This window comes from Palaemon carinicauda, chromosome 12 (genome assembly GCF_036898095.1).
Source record: "Palaemon carinicauda isolate YSFRI2023 chromosome 12, ASM3689809v2, whole genome shotgun sequence".
In the NCBI taxonomy this organism is placed as follows: domain Eukaryota; kingdom Metazoa; phylum Arthropoda; class Malacostraca; order Decapoda; family Palaemonidae; genus Palaemon; species Palaemon carinicauda.
Window position 1 is genome coordinate 153,214,772 of NC_090736.1, and position 20,107 is coordinate 153,234,878.

General features: G+C 47.0%; 1 protein-coding gene across 1 annotated transcript in view; it reads right to left on the reverse strand.

Moving 5' to 3' along the window:
- LOC137651336 (argininosuccinate lyase-like) overlaps positions 1 to 19,275 on the reverse strand; it is a 113,189-nt gene extending 93,914 nt beyond the window's left edge. The window contains exons 1-2 of the mRNA XM_068384626.1: positions 19,159 to 19,275; positions 3,266 to 3,408 (exon numbers count right to left, since the gene is read on the reverse strand). Coding sequence (XP_068240727.1) covers positions 3,266 to 3,394 — 129 coding nt within the window. The 5' untranslated portion in view covers positions 3,395 to 3,408; positions 19,159 to 19,275. The remainder of the gene's footprint in view (positions 1 to 3,265; positions 3,409 to 19,158) is intronic.
- Positions 19,276 to 20,107: the final 832 nt, after the last annotated feature.

The window sequence follows — 20,107 nt, forward strand, 5'->3', positions numbered from 1 at the left end:
CTGGACGGGAGCTTCCTCGGCTGGGGGCTCTACCACGAAAGGGCGGTATGAACCTAGTGGCCGGGGTATCAGCCACTGGGGAGCGATAAGTCTTGGGGACAGAGGTGGTAACCTTAGACTTACGAGCCGATGAGGCTACAAGATCGTGCGTGTCCTTCTGTATCAGGGCAGCCGACAAGTCCTTAACTAGCTCCTCGGGAAAGAGGAACTTTGAGAGTGGAGCAAAAAGGAGCTGTGACCGCTGGCACGGTGTAATGCTGGCTGAGAGGAAGGTACACAGTTGTTCCCTTTTCTTCAACACCCCTGATACAAATAACGACGCTAGCTCACCCGATCCATCCCTGATAGCCTTATCCATGCAGGACATAATTAGCATGGCAGAGTCTTTGTCCGCAGGAGATGTTTTCTTGCTGAGGGCTCCCAGGCACCAGTCGAGAAAGTTAAACATTTCGAAAGCTCTGAACAACCCTTTCAGAAGATGATCCAGGTCTGAGAAGGTCCAACAAACCTTCGAGCGTCTCATCGCAGTCCTCCTAGGCGAGTCCACCAGACTTGAGAAGTCAGCCTGGGCAGAGGCAGGAACTCCCAAGCCTGGTGCTTCCCCTGTGGCATACCAAACGCAACCTTTCGAAGCGAGCTTCGTTGGAGGGAACATGAAGGAAGTCTTGCCCAGGTGTTGTTTAGACTGAAGCCACTCCCCTAAGGTCCTTAAGGCCCTCTTGGAGGATCTAGCTAGGACAAGCTTAGTATAGCTCGACTTAGCTTGTTGTACGCCTAGCGAAAACTCAGATGGAGGAGAGCGGGGAACAGCAGAGACGAAGTGGTCAGGGTAAAGCTCCCTGAGTAGAGCCAAGACCTTTCTAAAATCAACAGACAATGGAGAAAGCTTAGACTCCTCCACGTCTGATGAGGGATCAAGATGTGCCTCCTCATCATCCGACACTTCATCAGCAGAAGGTAGCGAAGCAAAAGGACCAGAATGCTGAACCGCAGAGTCAGAACGGGTAGGAACAATAACAGAGGTTTCCTCAACTTGAGGGAAAACCTGAGGTTCAGACTGCATAGGCTGAACAACAGTCGGAGCAGAAGGCAGGTGCATGGGTGAAGGAGGTTGACTCCTAGCAAGAGTTGCACCCAAGGCTTGCACAAGCTGAGCGGAGGACGGAGGCGGAGTAGTCCGTTCCTGTTCCTGAGAGATGAGTGGAGCATGAGAAGGTTGAGGCTGCGCAGAACAAGGTAAAGTTCTCGCAAGCTGAGGCTCCTGAGGCGCAAGTCCATGGTGTAGAGGAGCTTGCCTAGATGAGGGTTGAACTCGGTGCAGCGCTGGTTGAGCAGACAGACTCACGGAGGGGAGAGGTTGTTGTACCCCAACCGAGAGTTGCACCACTGGTGGAGCAGCAAGGGGAGGAGGAGGAAGAGTGTAACTCTCCTGATCCCAAAGCAAGGGTTGCCTTAAAGAAGGCTGAGGCTGAACAACACTGTGAACAGCAAACTCCGAAAGTGGTTCAACATCGTACGCCTGGCAGATGGTGCTGCGACCAGGCGGAGCAGGTGCAGGCTGGGCGAGCACAGGCGGAGCAGGTGCAGGCTGGGCGAGCACAGGCGGAGCGAGAACAGGTGGAGGGAGTGTAGGCGGTGCAACACTCTCAGCCCGACACTCACGCATCAAGTCCGAAAGCTGAGCTTGCATGGACTGAAGCAGGGTCCACTTGGGGTCGGCAGAAACGATAACAGACTGAGGTAAAGTCACAGTCGGGGTCTGTATAGGCAGAACCTTACTCCTCTTGGGCGGAGTACAGTCGACCGATGACAGAGGCGAGTCGGAGCTGAGCCAATGACTACAACCTGGCTGAGCACTCGCTGACTGAACTCTACGTTTAAGCGGTCTCGAGACCTGAGACCAACGTTTCTTCCCTGCATGAAGATCAGCGGACGAGAAGACGGGCTCAATCGTCTGCAGGTGGGAGTGACGGTCTAAGGAAGACACGCCCGCAACCACCGAGGATAATTCTGTGCGCCTAACAAGGCCTGTCGAACCCTTAAGCCCTTCGACATTGCTTCTCCCCTGGGCATGGGAGCTTGCAAGAGGTCCCGGACTGGGAGGACGACTGGCTCGCACAGAAAAATCCTCACGCACCACACTGGCACCACTAGCACTTGGCACTGCACAGACACTAGCACTCGTCACAGCACTGGCACTATTTCCACCCACTGCACTCTTGACCTTCAGTTCTTTAACCTCGGCCATCAGAGACTTATGGTCACTTACCACTGATTCTACTTTATCTCCTAAAGCCTGAATAGCACGCAAAACAGTTGACATATCAGGCGGAGGGCACACAGTAGGTTCGGGGGTAGCCACTACAGGGGTAGGAAAAGGTAGGGGATCATGAGGTGAGGAAAACATAGAAGAGTGAGAAGAACTTCTCCTAACTCTAGTTCTCTCTAACTTGGATGAATATTTTAAAAGACGTACAAAATCCAATTCCGAAAGTCCGGCGCACTCCTCACACCGATTTTCTAATAGACAGGGCCTGTTCCCTACAGTCAGAACAAGCGGTGTGAGGATCTACCGAGACCTTCGGAATACGCCTATTGCAAGACCTACATCGTCTATGGGAGGGAGCTTGCGAAACGTCAGACATCTTGTTTCAAAGAGTAAGTCAAAGGGTGATCCAAAAACAAGCAAAAATTCATTAACCGTTAATCAGTATTTATATAAAAGCTAACTAGCTAATATAAAAAGGATTCCAGTATGCGACAGCCGTTAATCTAAGAGAATACTTCACCAAATATCCATGAATAAACTCGAAGACCATGAGCGTATCCCAGAACGTCTAGCCGGAAGCACGACAGAGGAATAATTGAGGAGGTGTCAACAACAAATGATTGAGTACCTGGCCACAGGTGGCGCTGGTAAGTACACCCCCTTCTAGTATTGTGATAGCTGGCGTATCCCTCCATAGAATTCTGTCGGGCAACGGAGTTGACAGCTACATGATTATCGGGTAAGTTTAATATTGAAAAATTATCAAAAATATGCAAAAAAAATTTTAAATAGCAGTTTTTTGCAAGAACGTACCGGTACGTCCATGGGGTAAAGGGATGAGTTTTGTGAAACGTACCAGTACGTCCTTTGGGGGTAAAAGGGTTAATAGGGTGAAACCAAAGAAATGAAGTGAACTGATTGCAAATCTACATAATAGCAAAGGAAATAACAAGGGAATTCTTGTACAGAAAATCTTTGAACACAAAGAGGACTTACTTGTATATCTTCCTTCCACATTGTTTTATCATATGAAATTGATGCATTAAATGCTTCCATCACTGGATCGGTGGATCCAACAAAACGACCACCCCAAAGTTTTGCTCTTTTGGGCTCTACAGCAGCCATACTGGTATTGACACCTGAAAAAATATGCATGCGTATCATTGGGGTTGCAACAAAGCAAATTGGGTGAATGTGATTTGTTAGGACAGGGGTAAAGGTTCTTATTACTTGAAAATATATGTTTTCCTATAGAAAATAACGTTATTTAACTGGTTTTGACCTTCATTTCATCAGTAATAACAGCAACCAGTCCGGTGTGACGGTCTGAACGATCCCCCGGTCTCAGAATTCTCCTTGATAATCTGCGCATGCGCGAACATTACCGTTTACCAGCGCCTACGAGATTGAAGTTTTATTTTCCTGTAATGTTAGCGTGCGCAGCTCAACATTACCACTTGCCAGAACATACGAGCTTGATGTTTTATTTTCATGCGAGCAAAGCGAGCTAATGGCGGAAAAGAACCATTATACAATGTCAAGGAGAATTCTGAGACCGGGGGATTGTTTAAACCGTCACACCGGACACTTAAAGTTAGTTGGATTGATTGTTCTGTTGGTTTGCGGTTGAAATGAAGGTCAAATTTGGTCAAATCTCGTTATTTATTACAGGAAAGCATATTTTCAGTTCGAAATCAGACCCTGTAATACAGTACAACTTTACCCACAAATCTTCTTTGTGGGTAACATGGGTGCTAGAATAGCTTGAACCCTTCCACAATAATGTTATTTTTATTAATAAAATAAATTTTTGAATATACTTACCCGATAATCATGTAGCTGTCAACTCCGTTGCCCGACAGAATTCTATGGAGGGATACGCCAGCTATCACAATACTAGAAGGGGGTGTATTTACCAGCGCCACCTGTGGCCAGGTACTCAAGTACTTCTTGTTGACACCTCCTCAATTATTCCTCGGTCCACTGGTTCTCTATGGGGAGGAAGGGAGGGTCGATTAAATCATGATTATCGGGTAAGTATATTCAAAAATTTATTTTATTAATAAAAATAACATTTTTCAATATTAAACTTACCCGATAATCATGTAGCTGATTCACACCCAGGGGGGTGGGTGAAAACCAGTGTACAAGATTAAAGGATAGCTAAGTATCCCATATTTCATATAATCAGTTATCCACAATAACAATGAAATAATAAGTACCTGGTAAGGAAGTCGACTTGAACCGTTACTCTGCCTTTAATAAGATCGTCTTCCTTACTGAGCGCAGCGTTCCTCTTGGGAGGCTGAATCAACTCAAAGGTGCTAAAGTATACAGGGCTGCAACCCATACTAAAGGACCTCATCACAACCTTTAACCTTGGCGCTTCTCAAGAAAGAATTGACCACCCGCCAAATCAACAAGGATGTGGAAGGCTTCTTAGCCGACCGTACAACCCATAAAAAGTATTCAAGAGAAAGGTTAAAAAGTTATGGGATTATGGGAATGTAGTGGCTGAGCCCTCGCCTACTACTGCATTCGTTGCTACGAATGGACCCAGGGTGTAGCAGTACTCGTAAAGAGACTGGACATCTTTGAGATAGAATGATGCGAACACTGACTTGTTTCTCCAATAGGTTGCATCCATAACACTCTGCAGAGAACGGTTCTGTTTGAAGGCCACTGAAGTAGCCACAGCTCTCACTTCATGTGTCCTTACCTTCAGCAAAGCAAGGTCTTCTTCCTTCAGATGAGAATTTGCTTCTCTAATCAGAAGCCTGATGTAGTAAGAAACTGAGTTCTTAGACATTGGTAGAGAAGGCTTCTTGATAGCACACCATAAGGCTTCTGATTGTCCTCGTAATGGTTTTGACCTTCTTAGATAGAACTTAAGAGCTCTAACTGGGCAAAGTACTCTCTCCAGTTCATTCCCCACCATGTTGGACAGGCTTGGGATCTCGAACGACTTAGGCCAAGGACGGGAAGGAAGCTCGTTTTTAGCCAAAAAACCGAGCTGCAAGGAACATGTAGCCGTTTCAGATGTGAAACCTATGTTCCTGCTGAAGGCGTGGATCTCACTTACTCTTTTACCTGTTGCTAAGCACACGAGGAAAAGAGTTTTTAATGTGAGGTCCTTAAAAGAGGCTGATTGGAGCGGTTCAAATCCTGATGACATTAGGAACCTTAGGACCACGTCTAGATTCCAGCCTGGAGTGGACAACCGACGTTCCTTTGAGGTCTCAAAAGACCTAAGGAGGTCCTGTAGATCTTTGTTGGAGGAAAGATCCAAGCCTCTGTGGCGGAAAACCGCTGCCAACAAACTTCTGTAACCCTTGATCGTAGGAGCTGATAGGGATCTTACGTTCCTTAGATGTAACAGGAAGTCAGCAATCTGGGTTACATTGGTACTGGTTGAGGAAAACTGCATTGGCCTTGCACCAGCTTCGGAAGACTTCCCATTAAGACTGATAGACTCTGAGAGTGGATGTCGTCCTTGCTCTGGCAATCGCTCTGGCTGCCTCCTTCGAAAAGCCTCTAGCTCTTGAGAGTCTTTCGATAGTCTGAAGGCAGTCAGACGAAGAGCGTGGAGGTTGGGTGTACCTTCTTTACGTGAGGTTGACGCAGAAGGTCCACTCTAGGAGGAAGAGTCCTGGGAACGTCGACCAGCCATTGCAGTACCTCAGTGAACCATTCTCTCGCGGGCCAGAGGGGAGCAACCAACGTCAGCCGTGTCCCTTTGAGAGAGGCGAACTTCTGAAGTACCCTGTTGACAATCTTGAACGGCGGGAATGCATACAGGTTGAGATGGGACCAATCCAGCAGAAAGGCATCCACGCGAACTGCTGCTGGGTCTGGAATCGGAGAACAATACAAGAGGAGCCTCTTGGTCATCGAGGTAGCGAATAGATCTATGGTTGGCTGACCCCACAGGGCCCAAAGTCTGCTGCAAACATTCTTGTGAAGGGTCCACTCTGTGGGGAAGACCTGACCCTTCCGGCTGAGGCGATCTGCCATGACATTCATATCGCCCTGAATGAGCCTCGTTACCAGCGTGAGCTTTCGATCTTTTGACCAAATGAGGAGGTCCCTTGCGATCTCGAACAACTTCCTCGAATGAGTCCCTCCCTGCTTGGAGATGTAAGCCAAGGCTGTGGTGTAGTCGGAGTTCACCTCCACCACCTTGTTAAGCTGGAGGGACTTGAAGTTTATCAAGGCCAAATGAACTGCCAACAACTCCTTGCAATAGATGTGAAGTGTCCTTTGCTCCTGATTCCATGTTCCCGAGCATTCCTGTCCGTCCAGTGTCGCACCCCAGCCCGTGTCCGATGCGTCCGAGAAGAGACGGTGGTCGGAGGTCTGAACAGCCAAAGGTAGACCTTCCTTGAGAAGAATGCTGTTCTTCCACCACGTTAGAGTAGACCTCATCTCTTCGGAAACAGGAACTGAGCCCGTCTCTAGCGTCATGTCCTTTATCCAGTGAGCAGCTAGATGATACTGAAGGGGGCGGAGGTGGAGTCTCCCTAACTCGATGAACAGGGCCAGCGATGAAAGTGTCCCTGTTAGACTCATCCACTGCCTGACTAAGCATCGGTTCCTTCTCAGCATGCTCTGGATGCATTCTAGGGCTTGGAAGATCCTTGGGGCCGACGGACAAGTCCGAAAAGCTCGACTCTGAAGATCCATACCCAAGGAGACAATGGTCTGGGATGGAACGAGCTGAGACTCCTCAAAATTGACCAGGAGGCCCAGTTCCTTGGTCAGATCCATAGTCCATTTGAAAATCTCCAGACAGCGACGACTTGAGGGAGCTCTTAAAAGCCAGTCGTCTGACGGAGCCGGACACAAGATCATGATACTGCTGCACAGTCTGTAAACTGTCAATCATGGGCAAGCGAGGAAGTACAGTGACAACCCGAATCTGTCTAGACTGTCTGGGTCGTACAGACAACTCCTTAACGGGTTGCTGAGGTTGCCGCACTGCGTCACAACAAGTCCCTTCTGTTGGTTGTTGAACGTCTTCCCCGTGACACATTGACTCCGTAAACAAAAAATCCTCTAACAAGGACTAAGCTTGGACTGCATGTCATGCAACACAGCTCAAGGTCTATGGGAGCAGGTGTGGTAACAGACGGGATTAGCGGCTGAAGCGTAACCATTACCTTCCCTGTAAGCATGTTATGCTTAAATAAAAGTCCATAAGAGGTTATGCAGCTAAAGGCTCCCTCCAAATGACAGAGTCCTCAAGGGAATATCAGAAGGAGGGAGAAAAGAACTTTCTCATCTACAGGGACCTTATCCTAGAAAAGCTAAGTTCTCTGAGTGAGGGTTCACTGGTGCAAAGCAGCAGACTAGAAGGCAACGTTATGAAACTGCTTGACAGTCTAGTGAGTTGGCAACAACCCAAGATGTGTTGAGAAGCATGCGGTAAGGTATGCAGAGCATGATGTATGCAGAGAATGCTGAATGCAGAGCATGCTGTATGTAGAGCATGTTGTATGCAGAGCATGCTGAATGCAGAGCATGCTGTATGCAGAGCATGTTGTATGCAGAGCATGCTGAATGCAGAGCATGCTGAATGCTGAGCATGTAGTAAGCAGAGCCTGCTGTAAGCAGAGCCTGCTGAAAGGAAAGCAGAGCGTGTGCATGGCGTTTAACATTTCTCAGAAATTCCATGACCAGTGCTAGAGTGCTTTATGCATGCTTGCATGGGGTTTAAACCATGGTATGCTGAACAGCAGAGTCAGAACGAGCTGGAACAACAATAGTGTGGTTTCCTCTTCAAGACTCCGATGAGGGAACACCTGAGGCTCAGTCTGCAAAGGCTGAATAAAAGACAAGCAGAAGGAAGGCGCATGGGTGGAGGAGGCTGACTCCTAGCATGAGTGGTTGAACCCAAGGGTTGCGCTTGCTGAGCGGTTGGCGGAAGCGGAGTAGCAAGTTCCAGTTCCTGTGGTGTGAGCGGAGCGCGATGAGGAAGAGGCTGCGCAGAACAAGGTAAATGTCTCGCAAGCTGAGGCTCCTGAGGCGCAAGGCTAAGGTGTTGTGGTGCTTGCCTTATGGAGGGTTGAGCTCGCTGCAGCAAGAGCTGAGGAAACTGACTCATGGACGGGAGAGGTTGTTGTACCTCAACCGAATGTTGCATCACTGGTGGAGCAGCAAGTGGAGGCGGAGGAAGAGAGGTATAATCCTCCTGATCCCAATGTAAAGGTTGCCTTAAGAAAGGCGGAGGCTGAACACCACAGGGAACAGCAAACTCAGCACGTGTCTCAACATCGTACGCCTGGCAGGTGGAACTGCTGGCAGGTGGTACTGCGATCAGGCGGAGCGAGTGTAGGTGGAGGGAGTGTAGGCGGAGGCGGAGGAGCAACACTCTCAGCCCGACACTCACGCATCAAGTCCGAAAGCTGTGCTTGCATGGACTGTAGTAGAGTCCACAACATCATACGCCTGGCAGATGGTACTGTGATCAGGCGGAGCGAGTGTAGGAGGAGGGAGTGTAGGCGGAGGCGGAGGAGCAACACTCTCAGCCCGACACTCACTCATCAAGTCCGAAAGCTGTGCTTGCATGGACTGTAGTAGAGTCCACAACATCGTACGCCTGGCAGATGGTACTGTGATCAGGCGGAGCGAGTGTAGGAGGAGGGAGTGTAGGCGGAGGCGGAGGAGCAACACTCTCAGCCCGACACTCACTCATCAAGTCCGAAAGCTGTGCTTGCATGGACTGTAGTAGAGTTCACAACATCGTACGCCTGGCAGATGGTGCTGCGACCAGGCGGAGCAGGTGCAGGCTGGGCGAGCACAGGCGGAGCAGGTGCAGGCTGGGCGAGCACAGGCGGAGCGAGAACAGGTGGAGGGAGTGTAGGCGGAGGAGGAGGTGCAACACTCTCAGCCCGACACTCACGCATCAAGACCGAAAGTTGTGACTGTATGGACTGCAGTAGAGTTAACTTGGGGTCGGCAGACACTAAGTTCTGCTGAGGTAAAGCCTTAACAGCAGAGATCTGTTGTGGCAGAACCTTTGCATTCGGGTTGTGAACTTTAACTTCGTACGTCTGGCATAGGTCTGGACTTAACGTTTAAGAAGTCTTGAGACCTGAGACCAGCGTTACTCTGCCTTTATTTTCTCCCCTAATCTCTTCTGCAGACGAGCAAAATAAGGGCTCAATCGTCTGCGGGTGGGAGTGACGGTCTCGGTAAGACACGCCCACAACCACCGAGAATACTTCTGTGCGCCGATCAAGGCCTGCTGAACCCTTATGCCCTTCGACATTGCTTCTCCCCTGGGCTTGGGAGCTTGCAAGAGGTCCCGGACTGGGAGGACGACTGGCGCGCACAAAAGTACCCTCACGCACTAATCACTTATCACTTTGATTTCTGTTTGCACTTATTTCACTGAACTCGAAACTTTAAGTGGTTTGTACCTGAAATACGCAATTCTATCCTTTCTCAAAGTTAGTAATTGCGAAAACAGAATTACAATGAAACAGAAAAATCTAATGAAAGATAATTCAGTGGTGGAAAGAGACTAAACACTAGATCACTCTAGAAACGTTTAGTTTCTTCCCCTAAAGAGACTAGGGAGAAGAGCAAAAAACGATAACGACGTTACTCGTACGCCTGGCAGGCTTGAATGAAACGTTTATCCTCTTTCTCCCTCCGTCTCCATCTCTCTCTCTCTCTCTCTCTCTCCTGACTTAGAACCTGAGAGAAGAGCCCAATCATATATATCGTTAAAACATATTATTGTTAAAGGAAAAAAACTGAAAAGTTCCTTTATTAGGATCAAAACCATTAAGTTAAGAAAGAATGAACAAAACGCTAGACACGGTTACTCTTACTGCAACGTGAAACCGTGAACATTCTTTCTCTATCGTAACGATAGAGTGCAAGTTGAACGTTCTGAACGTCAACAACTGCAGAGACAAAACAAAACGTTAGTTCAGCTTTGAAAACAGTACGAGACTGTCAAAGAAAATCTTTCAAACTCTGTGGCGGAAATAGCATAATATGTTAACAGGTAAAACCGAAATGACGGGCTCAAAGTTTATTAACTTCGGTAAAAGACCGCCTACTATTAGGAAGGTCGAATATAAACAAAAATAAAAATTAATTTTAATGAGTTTATAATAAAAGGAAGTTAATCGAAGAGGCCTATAAGAGGCGGAGAGATATAAAATAAATCTATAACTTTTGTTAAGCAAAATTAAGAAAGAGAGTCTATACTCTCTTAGACACCAACACTTCCGTCTAAGGGAAGGGTCGGCCATTGAAAAGTGAACGAGAGTTCATACTCTCTCGTCACCAAAATTAATCAAATTAATTCCAAAAGCTAACTAAGCTAATATAGAAGTTTCCAGTAAAGCGACAGCCGAAATCAAAGAGAAATACTTCACCAAAGTCGTGAAAATACTCCAAGAACATAAGCGTATCCCAGAACGTCTTGCCGGAAGCACGACAGAGGAATAATTGAGGAGGTGTCAACAAGAAGTACTTGAGTACCTGGCCACAGGTGGCGCTGGTAAATACACCCCCTTCTAGTATTGTGATAGCTGGCGTATCCCTCCATAGAATTCTGTCGGGCAACGGAGTTGACAGCTACATGATTATCGGGTAAGTTTAATATTGAAAATTCATATGTAATTTGTACACTACTATGGATTTAAGAGGGAAAAGGTGAAAAATATGTTATTTTTATTAGTAAAATAAATTTTTGAATATACTTACCCGATAATCATGTAGCTGTCAACTCCGTTGCCCGACAGAATTCTATGGAGGGATACGCCAGCTATCACAATACTAGAAGGGGGTGTACTTACCAGCGCCACCTGTGGCCAGGTACTCAAGTACTTCTTGTTGACACCTCCTCAATTATTCCTCGGTCCACTGGTTCTCTATGGGGAGGAAGGGAGGGTCGATTAAATCATGATTATCGGGTAAGTATATTCAAAAATTTATTTTACTAATAAAAATAACATTTTTCAATATTAAACTTACCCGATAATCATGTAGCTGATTCACACCCAGGGGGGTGGGTGAAAACCAGTGTACAAGATTAAAGGATAGCTAAGTATCCCATATTTCATATAACAGTTATCTCAAATAACAATGAAATAAAAAGTACCTGGTAAGGAAGTCGAATTGACCGTTACTCTGCCTCTTTTTTAAGTTCGTCTTCCTTACTGAGCGCAGCGTTCCTCTTGGAGGCTGAATCAACCCAAAGGTGCTAAAGTATATAGGGTTGCAACCCCTACTAAAGGACCTCTACAAAACCTCTAACCCAGGCGCTTCTCAAGAATGAATAGACCACCCGCCAAATCAAAAGGATGCGGAAGGCTTCTTAGCCTACCGTAACAACCATAAAAACAACAATAAAAGCATTCAAGAGAAAGGTTAAAAAAAGGTTATGGGATTAAGGGAATGTAGTGGCTGAGCCCTCACCTACTACTGCACTCGCTGCTACGAATGGTCCCAGGGTGTAGCAGTTCTCGTAAAGAGACTGGACATCTTTAAGATAAAATGATGCAAACACTGACTTGCTCCTCCAATAGGTTGCATCCATTATGCTCTGCAGAGAACGGTTTTTATTAAAGGCCATCGAAGTAGCTACGGCTCTTACTTCGTGGGTCCTTACCTTCAGCAATGCAAGGTCTTCCTCCTTTAAGTGAGAGTGGGCTTCTCTAATCAGAAGCCTTATATAATACGAAACCCCGTTCTTGGACATGGGCCTCGAAGGTTTCTTGATGGCACACCATAAGGCTTCTGACTGTCCTCGAATAGGTTTAGACCTCTTAAGATAATATTTGAGAGCTCTGACAGGGCAAAGAACTCTCTCTAGTTCGTTACCTACCATGTTGGAGAGGCTAGGTATTTCAAACGATCTAGGCCAAGGACGTGAAGGAAGTTCGTTCTTTGCTAGGAATCCGAGCTGAAAAGAACATGTTGCAGATTCGGTTGTGAAACCAATGTTCTTGCTGAAGGCATGAACCTCACTGATTCTCTTAGCTGTTGCAAGGCAGACGAGAAAAAGAGTCTTGAGGGTAAGGTCCTTGAAGGAAGCTGACTGGAGAGGTTCGAACCTAGGTGACATAAGGAACCTTAAGACTACGTCTAGGTTCCAGCCTGGAGTGGATAGACGACGCTCTTTAGACGTCTCAAAAGACTTAAGAATGTCTTGAAGGTCCTTGTTGGAAGAAAGGTCCAAACCTCTGTGGCGGAGAACTGAAGCCAACATACTCCTATACCCTTTAATCGTAGGGGCTGAAAGGGATCTCTCATTCCTAAGATGTAGAAGGAAGTCAGCTATTTGGGTCACAGAGGTATTGGTAGAGGATATTGAATTGGCTCTACACCAGCTTCGGAAGACTTCCCACTTGGATTGGTAGACTCTACGAGTGGAAACCCTTCTTGCTCTGGCAATCGCACTGGCTGCCTCCTTCGAAAAGCCTCTAGCTCTAGCGAATCTTTCGACAGTCTGAAGGCAGTCAGCCGAAGAGCGTGGAGGTTTGGGTGCAACCTGTCTACGTGAGGTTGACGTAGAAGGTCCACTCTTAGAGGTAGAGTCCTGGGGATGTCGACTAGCCATTGAAGTACCTCTGTGAACCATTCTCTTGCAGGCCAAAGGGGAGCAACCAGCGTCAGCCGTGTCCCTTCGTGCGAGATGAATTTCTGCAGAACTTTGTTTATTATCTTGAACGGTGGGAATGCGTAAAGGTCGAGATGGGACCAGTTCAGTAGAAAAGCATCCACATGAACTGCTGCAGGGTCTGGAACAGGGGAACAGTACAGCGGAAGTCTCTTGGTTATGGAGGTGGCAAACAGATCTATGGTAGGTTGACCCCACAAGGTCCAAAGTCTGTTGCACACACTCTTGTGGAGGGTCCATTCCGTGGGAATGACCTGATTCCTTCTGCTTAGGCGATCTGCTGAGACGTTCATATTGCCCTGAATGAACCTCGTGACCAGAGTGAGGTTTAGACCTCTTGACCAAATGAGGAGGTCCCTTGCGATCTCGTATAGGCTCCTCGAATGGGTCCCTCCTTGCTTGGAGATGTAAGCCAAGGCTGTGGTGTTGTCTGAGTTCACCTCCACCACTTTGCCTAGCAGGAGGGACTTGAAGTTCAGCAGGGCTAAATGAACTGCTAGTAGCTCCTTGCAGTTGATGTGGAGCAATTCCTGTTCCTCGTTCCACGTTCCCGAGCATTCCCGTCCGTTCAAGGTCGCACCCCAGCCCGAGTCCGATGCATCTGAGAAGAGATGAAGATTGGGGGTCTGAATAGCCAACGATAGGCCCTCCCTGAGAAGGAGATTGTTCTTCCACCACAGGAGAGTGGTCTTCATCTCTTGGGAGATTGGGATAGAGACTGCTTCGAGAGTCGAACCCTTGTCCCAATGAGCTGCGAGATGGAATTGAAGAGGGCGGAGGTGGAGTCTCCCTAGCTCGACGAACAGGGCCAGTGATGAAAGGGTCCCTGTGAGACTCATCCACTGTCTCACCGAGCAACTGCTCCTCTTCAGCATGCTCATGATGCACTCTAGGGCTTGGCTTATCCTGGGGGCCGATGGAAAAGCCCGAAAATCCTGACTCCGAATCTCCATTCCCAGGTACACAATGGATTGGGAGGGAATGAGCTGAGACTTTTCTATGTTGACTAACAGACCCAGTTCTCTGATTAAGTCCAAAGTCCAGTTGAGATTCTCCAGACAGCGACGACTCGTGGAGGCTCTCAACAGCCAGTCGTCTAAGTAGAGGGAGGCTCTGATGTCCGATAAGTGTAGGAATTTTGCTATATTCCTCATCAGATGAGTGAACACCATAGGAGCTGTGCTTAGGCCAAAACACAGGGCTTGGAATTGGTAGACAACCTTTCCAAAAACGAATCTCAGGAAAGGTTGGGAGTCTGGATGAATAGGAACGTGAAAGTAGGCATCTTTCAAGTCCAACGAGACCATCCAGTCCTCCTGCCTGACCGCTGCTAGGACCGACTTCGTCGTCTCCATCGTGAACGTCTGCTTGGTGACATACGCGTTGAGCGCGCTGACGTCCAGCACCGGTCTCCAACCTCCTGTCTTCTTGGCCACAAGAAAGAGACGGTTGTAGAAGCCCGGGGATTGATGGTCCCGGACTATAACCACTGCCTTCTTCTGCACAAGTAGCGACACCTCCTTTTGCAATGCTAGCCTCTTGTCCTCTTCTTTGTAGTTGGGAGAGAGGTTGATGGGAGATGTGGTCAGAGGTGGTTTGAGGCAGAATGGAATCCTGTAACCGTCCCTCAGCCAACTGACAGACTGGGCGTCTGCACCTCTCTTCTCCCAGGCTCGCCAGAAGATCTTGAGTCTGGCTCCTACTGCTGTCTGGAGATGCGGAGAGTCAGTTTTTTCCCTTAGATGTCTTGGAGCCTTTCCTAGACTTGCTCCTGTAAGAGTCTGGACGGGAGCTTCCTCGGCTGGGGGCTCTACCACGAAAGGGCGGTATGAACCTCGTAGCAGGGGTATCAGCCACTGGGGAGCGATAAGTCTTGGGGACTGAGGTAGCAACCTTAGACTTACGAGCCGATGAGGCTACAAGATCGTGTGTGTCCTTTTGTATCAGGGCAGCAGACAAGTCCTTAACCAGCTCTTCGGGGAAGAGGAACTTCGAGAGCAGAGCAAAAAGGAGTTGTGACCTTTGACAAGGTGTAATGCTGGAGGAAAGGAAGGTACACAGCTGTTCCCTTTTCTTCAAAACCCCTGATACAAACATCGACGCAAGCTCACCAGCTCCATCCCTAATGGCCTTATCCATGCAGGACATTAATAGCATGGTAGAATCCTTGTCCGCAGGAGAGGTCTTCTTGCTGAGGGCCCCCAGGCACCAGTCTAGAAAGTTGAACATCTCAAATGCTCTAAATACTCCCTTCAGTAAGTGATCAAGGTCTGAGAAGGTCCAGCAAACCTTAGAGCGTCTCATTGCAGTTCTCCGAGGCGAGTCAACCAGACTTGAGAAGTCAGCCTGGGCAGAGGCAGGTACTCCCAAGCCTGGTGCTTCTCCTGTGGCATACCAAACGCTCGCTTTCGAAGTGAGCTTAGTCGGAGGGAACATGAAAGAAGTTTTGCCAAGGTGTTGCTTAGTCTGCAGCCACTCCCCTAAGATCCTTAACGCTCTCTTAGAGGACCTTGCTAGGACTAGCTTAGTATAGGTGGACTTAGCTTGCTGTATGCCCAGCGAAAACTCAGATGGCGGAGAGCGGGGAATAGCAGAGACAAAGTGGTCTGGGTAAACCTCCCTAAGCAGAGCCAAGACCTTACGAAAGTCAATAGACTGTGGAGAAGGCTTGGATTCATCCACGTCTGACGAGGGATCCAGGTGTGCCGCCTCATCATCAGACGCCTCATCACCAGAGTGTAGCGAAGAGATCGGACAAGAATGCTGAACAGCAGAGTCAGAACGAGTAGGAACAATATTAGTGGTTTCCTCTTCAAGTAACTGTTGAGGGAAAACCTGAGGCTCAGACTGCAAAGGCTGAATAAACGACGAAGCAGAAGGAAGGCGCATGGGTGGAGGAGGCTGACTCCTAGCATGAGTGGTTGAACCCAAGGGTTGCGCTTGCTGAGCGGTTGGCGGAAGTGGAGTAGCAAGTTCCTGTTCCTGTGGTGTGAGCGGAGCGCGATGAGGTAGAGGCTGCGCAGAACACGGTAAATGTCTCGCAAGCTGAGGCTCCTGAGGCGCAAGGCTAAGGTGTAGTGGTGCTTGCCTTGTGGAGGGTTGAGCTCGCTGCAGCGAGAGCTGAGGAGACTGACTCATGGACGGGAGAGGTTGTTGTACCTCAACCGAGTGTTGCACCACTGGTGGAGCAGCAAGTGGAGGCGGAGGAAGAGAGGTATAATCCTCCTGATCCCATTGTAAAGGTTGCCTTAAAGAAGGCGGAGGCTGAACACCACTGGGAACAGCAAACTCAGAACGTGGCTCAACATCGTACGCCTGGCAGGTGGTACTGCGATCAGGCGGAGCGAGCGCAGGCGGAGCGAGCGCAGGCGGAGGGAGTGTAGGCGGAGGCGGAGGCGCAACACTCTCAGCCCGACACTCACGCATCAAGTCCGAAAGCTGTGCTTGCATGGACTGTAGTAGAGTCCACTTGGGGTCGGCAGAAACTACAGTAGGCTGAGGTAAAGCCTTAACAGTCGAGCTCTGTTGTGGCAGAACCTTACTCCTCTTGGGCGGAGTGCAGTCGACAGATGACTGCGGCGAGTCAGAGCTGAGCCAATGACTGCAACCTGGCTGAGCACTCGCGGACTGGACTCTGCGTTTAAGTGGTCTCGAGACCTGAGACCAACGTTTCTTCCCTGACAGTTGATCAGCGGACGAGAAAAAGACGGGCTCAATCGTCTGCAGGTGGGAGTGACGGTCTTTGGAAGACACGCCCGCAACCACCGAGGATACTTCTGTGCGCCTAACAAGGCCTGCCGAACCCTTATGCCCTTCGACATTGCTTCTCCCCTGGGCTTGGGAGCTTGCAAGAGGTCCCGGACTGGGAGGACGACTGGCTCGCACAGAAATATCCTCACGCACCACACTGGCACTGACACTAGCACTTGGCACTGCACTGACACTAGCACTCGTCACAGCACTGGCACTAATACCACCCACTGCACTCTTGACCTTAAGTTCCTTGACTTCGGCCATCAGAGACTTATGATCACTTACCACTGACTCTACTTTATCGCCTAAGGCCTGAATAGCACGCAAAACAACAGACATATCAGGCGGAGGGCAAATAGTAGGTTCGGGGGTAGCCACTACAGGGGTAGGAAAAGGTAGGGGATCATGAGGTGAGGAAAAAAGTGAAGAGTGAGAAGAACTCCTCCTAACTCTACCTCTCTCTAACTTAGTTGAATATTTCAAAAGACGGACAAATTCCAGTTCCGAAAGTCCGGCGCATTCCTCACATCGATTTTCTAACTGACAGGGCCTGTCCCTACAGTCAGAACAAGCGGTGTGAGGATCTACCGAGGCCTTCGGAATACGCCTATTGCAAGACCTACATCGTCTATGGGAGGGGGCTTGCGAAATGTCAGACATCTTGAATCCAAAGAGTTAGCCAAAGGGGGTTCCAAAATCAAGCAAAAGATCGTTAACCGTTAATCAGGACTATATAAAAGCTATTTAGCTAATATAAGAAGGTTTCCAGTAAAGCGACAGCCGAAATCTGAGAGAATACTTCACCAATTAGCCGTGAAAATACTCGAAGATCATAAGCGTATCCCAGAACGTCTTGCCGGAAGCACGACAGAGGAAAAATTGAAGAGGTGTCAACAAGAAGTACTTGAGTACCTGGCCACAGGTGGCGCTGGTAAGTACACCCCCTTCTAGTATTGTGATAGCTGGCGTATCCCTCCATAGAATTCTGTCGGGCAACGGAGTTGACAGCTACATGATTATCGGGTAAGTTTAATATTGAAAAATATTAGTTTATAATTTTTTTTTATTTGAAAAGTACTTCTTTAATTTGGAAAAGGTGAAAAATAGTTATATAAATTTTGTGATGAATATCAATGGGCACAAAACCTAACACAGTAGTTCCAAGGCCACAGACCTAGAAGAACGGGCAGGTAAGCCCCAGGACCACATTCCCAGGTCACAGACCTAGCCGGCCACCAGACCCCTCTAACCAGATCACGCAAACAAAAAGTTGCGTACGTGTGCAAATCTTAAAATGTCAACAAATGAAAAATATCTCAGGAACATAGGATGCCGATATTTTGTTAATTTTTCATGGACTTATCATGTGTCCCAGAGAATAATGTATAGAAAAGAAATGGTTATTTTTAACATTACTTATCGATTCCCCATTCAATTTTACCCTAAAAACTTGGGTGGATACAAGCTCCACCTGGTAAAAACAAGGGTATTATTGTACTGTATTACAGGGCAATGTAACCTAGGAAAAAACCTACTTTTTCTTGTAGAAAAAATTACGCTCTTCGAAAATGACACTCGTTCCTGTCACAAATGTTTCAGAAATGTATATATATATCTATATCCTACGATAATGGGGGACCCCCAGTGGGAACTCGGGGTTTTGGGTGGGGAAAACATACTGGTGAAACGATATGTAAACGTAAAACAAGCCTTTTCTTCAAAACAGTATAACTGGATAAACTTTGGAGCCGCTGTAATACAGTAAAACTTTACCGAAACAAGAAGTATGAGTAGGATACAAGCTCCACTAGCACCTGAAAATGTTATCTTGGTGTAAAATGCGATTTACAAAATATTATGATTTAATGTTATCGTGACAAAGTGATGGCAGTTGAGAACCAAAGACAGGACCAAGACTTATTCTTAAGGTAAACTAAGGATAAGGCAGTCTAATAAGGGGGGCAGATATACGGTCCCCCAAGTACAAAAGGATACGTCTCCTAAGTTAGGTTAGCTGGGAACCCCAGGTTAGGTTGTTCTTATGTTAGTCTCCCTTTTACTTTTGAAACTTTATAGCAAATCTGCTCCAATAAACTACAAAGGCTCCAAATTCCCTTTTGCTCTTACCATTTTACATTATATTAGACAAACTTAATTCTAATTGTGCTTTTAGTTAGCTAAGTCCGTGGTCATGGGGGGACGGGCCTAAACCACAGAGTTAATTAGCCAGCAAATATGGAAAGCAATATACATAAATATAAATGTACCGTCGCATGGGCTGCCAGTAAGCAATCCTATTTTACGGTACCACTTACGTACCACTCAACATTTGTAATATCTTATATATCCGGTGTACCATATCCAACAGGTAGGGTGGGAGATCAGGCTCTAGTACCTGGCCAGTTAATTCCTGTTTCTACACTGATAACGATGCACTGTCATGTAATCATTACAATAAAATATAGTTATCTGTACTAAAATCGCTTCAACTCACTTGATTAGAGGCAGCAAGTTTAAATAAAACGAGGGAAACTGGAAAATTTCCGAAGAATGGTGAGCGGATGTAGTATTTGCTATCAACTTGGGTAGACGACTCAGTGATGCCAGATGGCAGGGTTGCCAGTTTTTCTAGATGAGAAAAAGGCCAATTTCTAATCAACAGAAGCTTTAAAAGGCCAACCCATTAGTAGAAAAATTCCAATTATACAGTATTTAAGGCCCGCCTTTTTTCCTATTACTTAAGGACAACCAATTAAAAAGAAAAAAGGTCAAATTTGAGAGGTTTTTGGCCTGAAAATAGGCCAAACTGGCAACCCAGCCAGATGGGTTAGTCTAAAATTCCCCAAAACTTATGATAAAAAATCCCCAAAACAACTTAAAAATCCCCATTTCCACAAATATATTATCTTCTGTCTTGATCATGTAGGCTTTACTAATGTAGAAATTACTCAATATATTTCATATAAGCGCAAGCGAACTAATTGCAACAATATAAAGGTTTACTCGACTTTGTTTCTTCATAGAAATTTGTACAAAATATCCCCATCAGACACCCAAAATCCCTAAATCTAGGAATATATCTCCATACCTGGCAACACTGGACGTCTACCAGAGCTGACATGTTCATATAGTAATTTTTTTCAACAGAAAACAGTTGCCCAAAAATATTTTTTTGTTAAACTGTGGATAAAAACATTACTTACGCATTTATACCTAGCAAAGATTACAATTTAAATTCATATGATTTTAACTGACATTTAGTGTAAATAAAATATTTAGTAGTGATATTACTGCGACGAAGTGACGGATTTCTTTTAGGTGAAGGACCAAAGACTAATGAACAAGTCCATCACCTGTTGTTTGTTGATACTGTTGCTATGGAACAATGAAACGCCTTTTCACTAAAAATGGGGGCAATGACACAAAAATTACATTATATAATT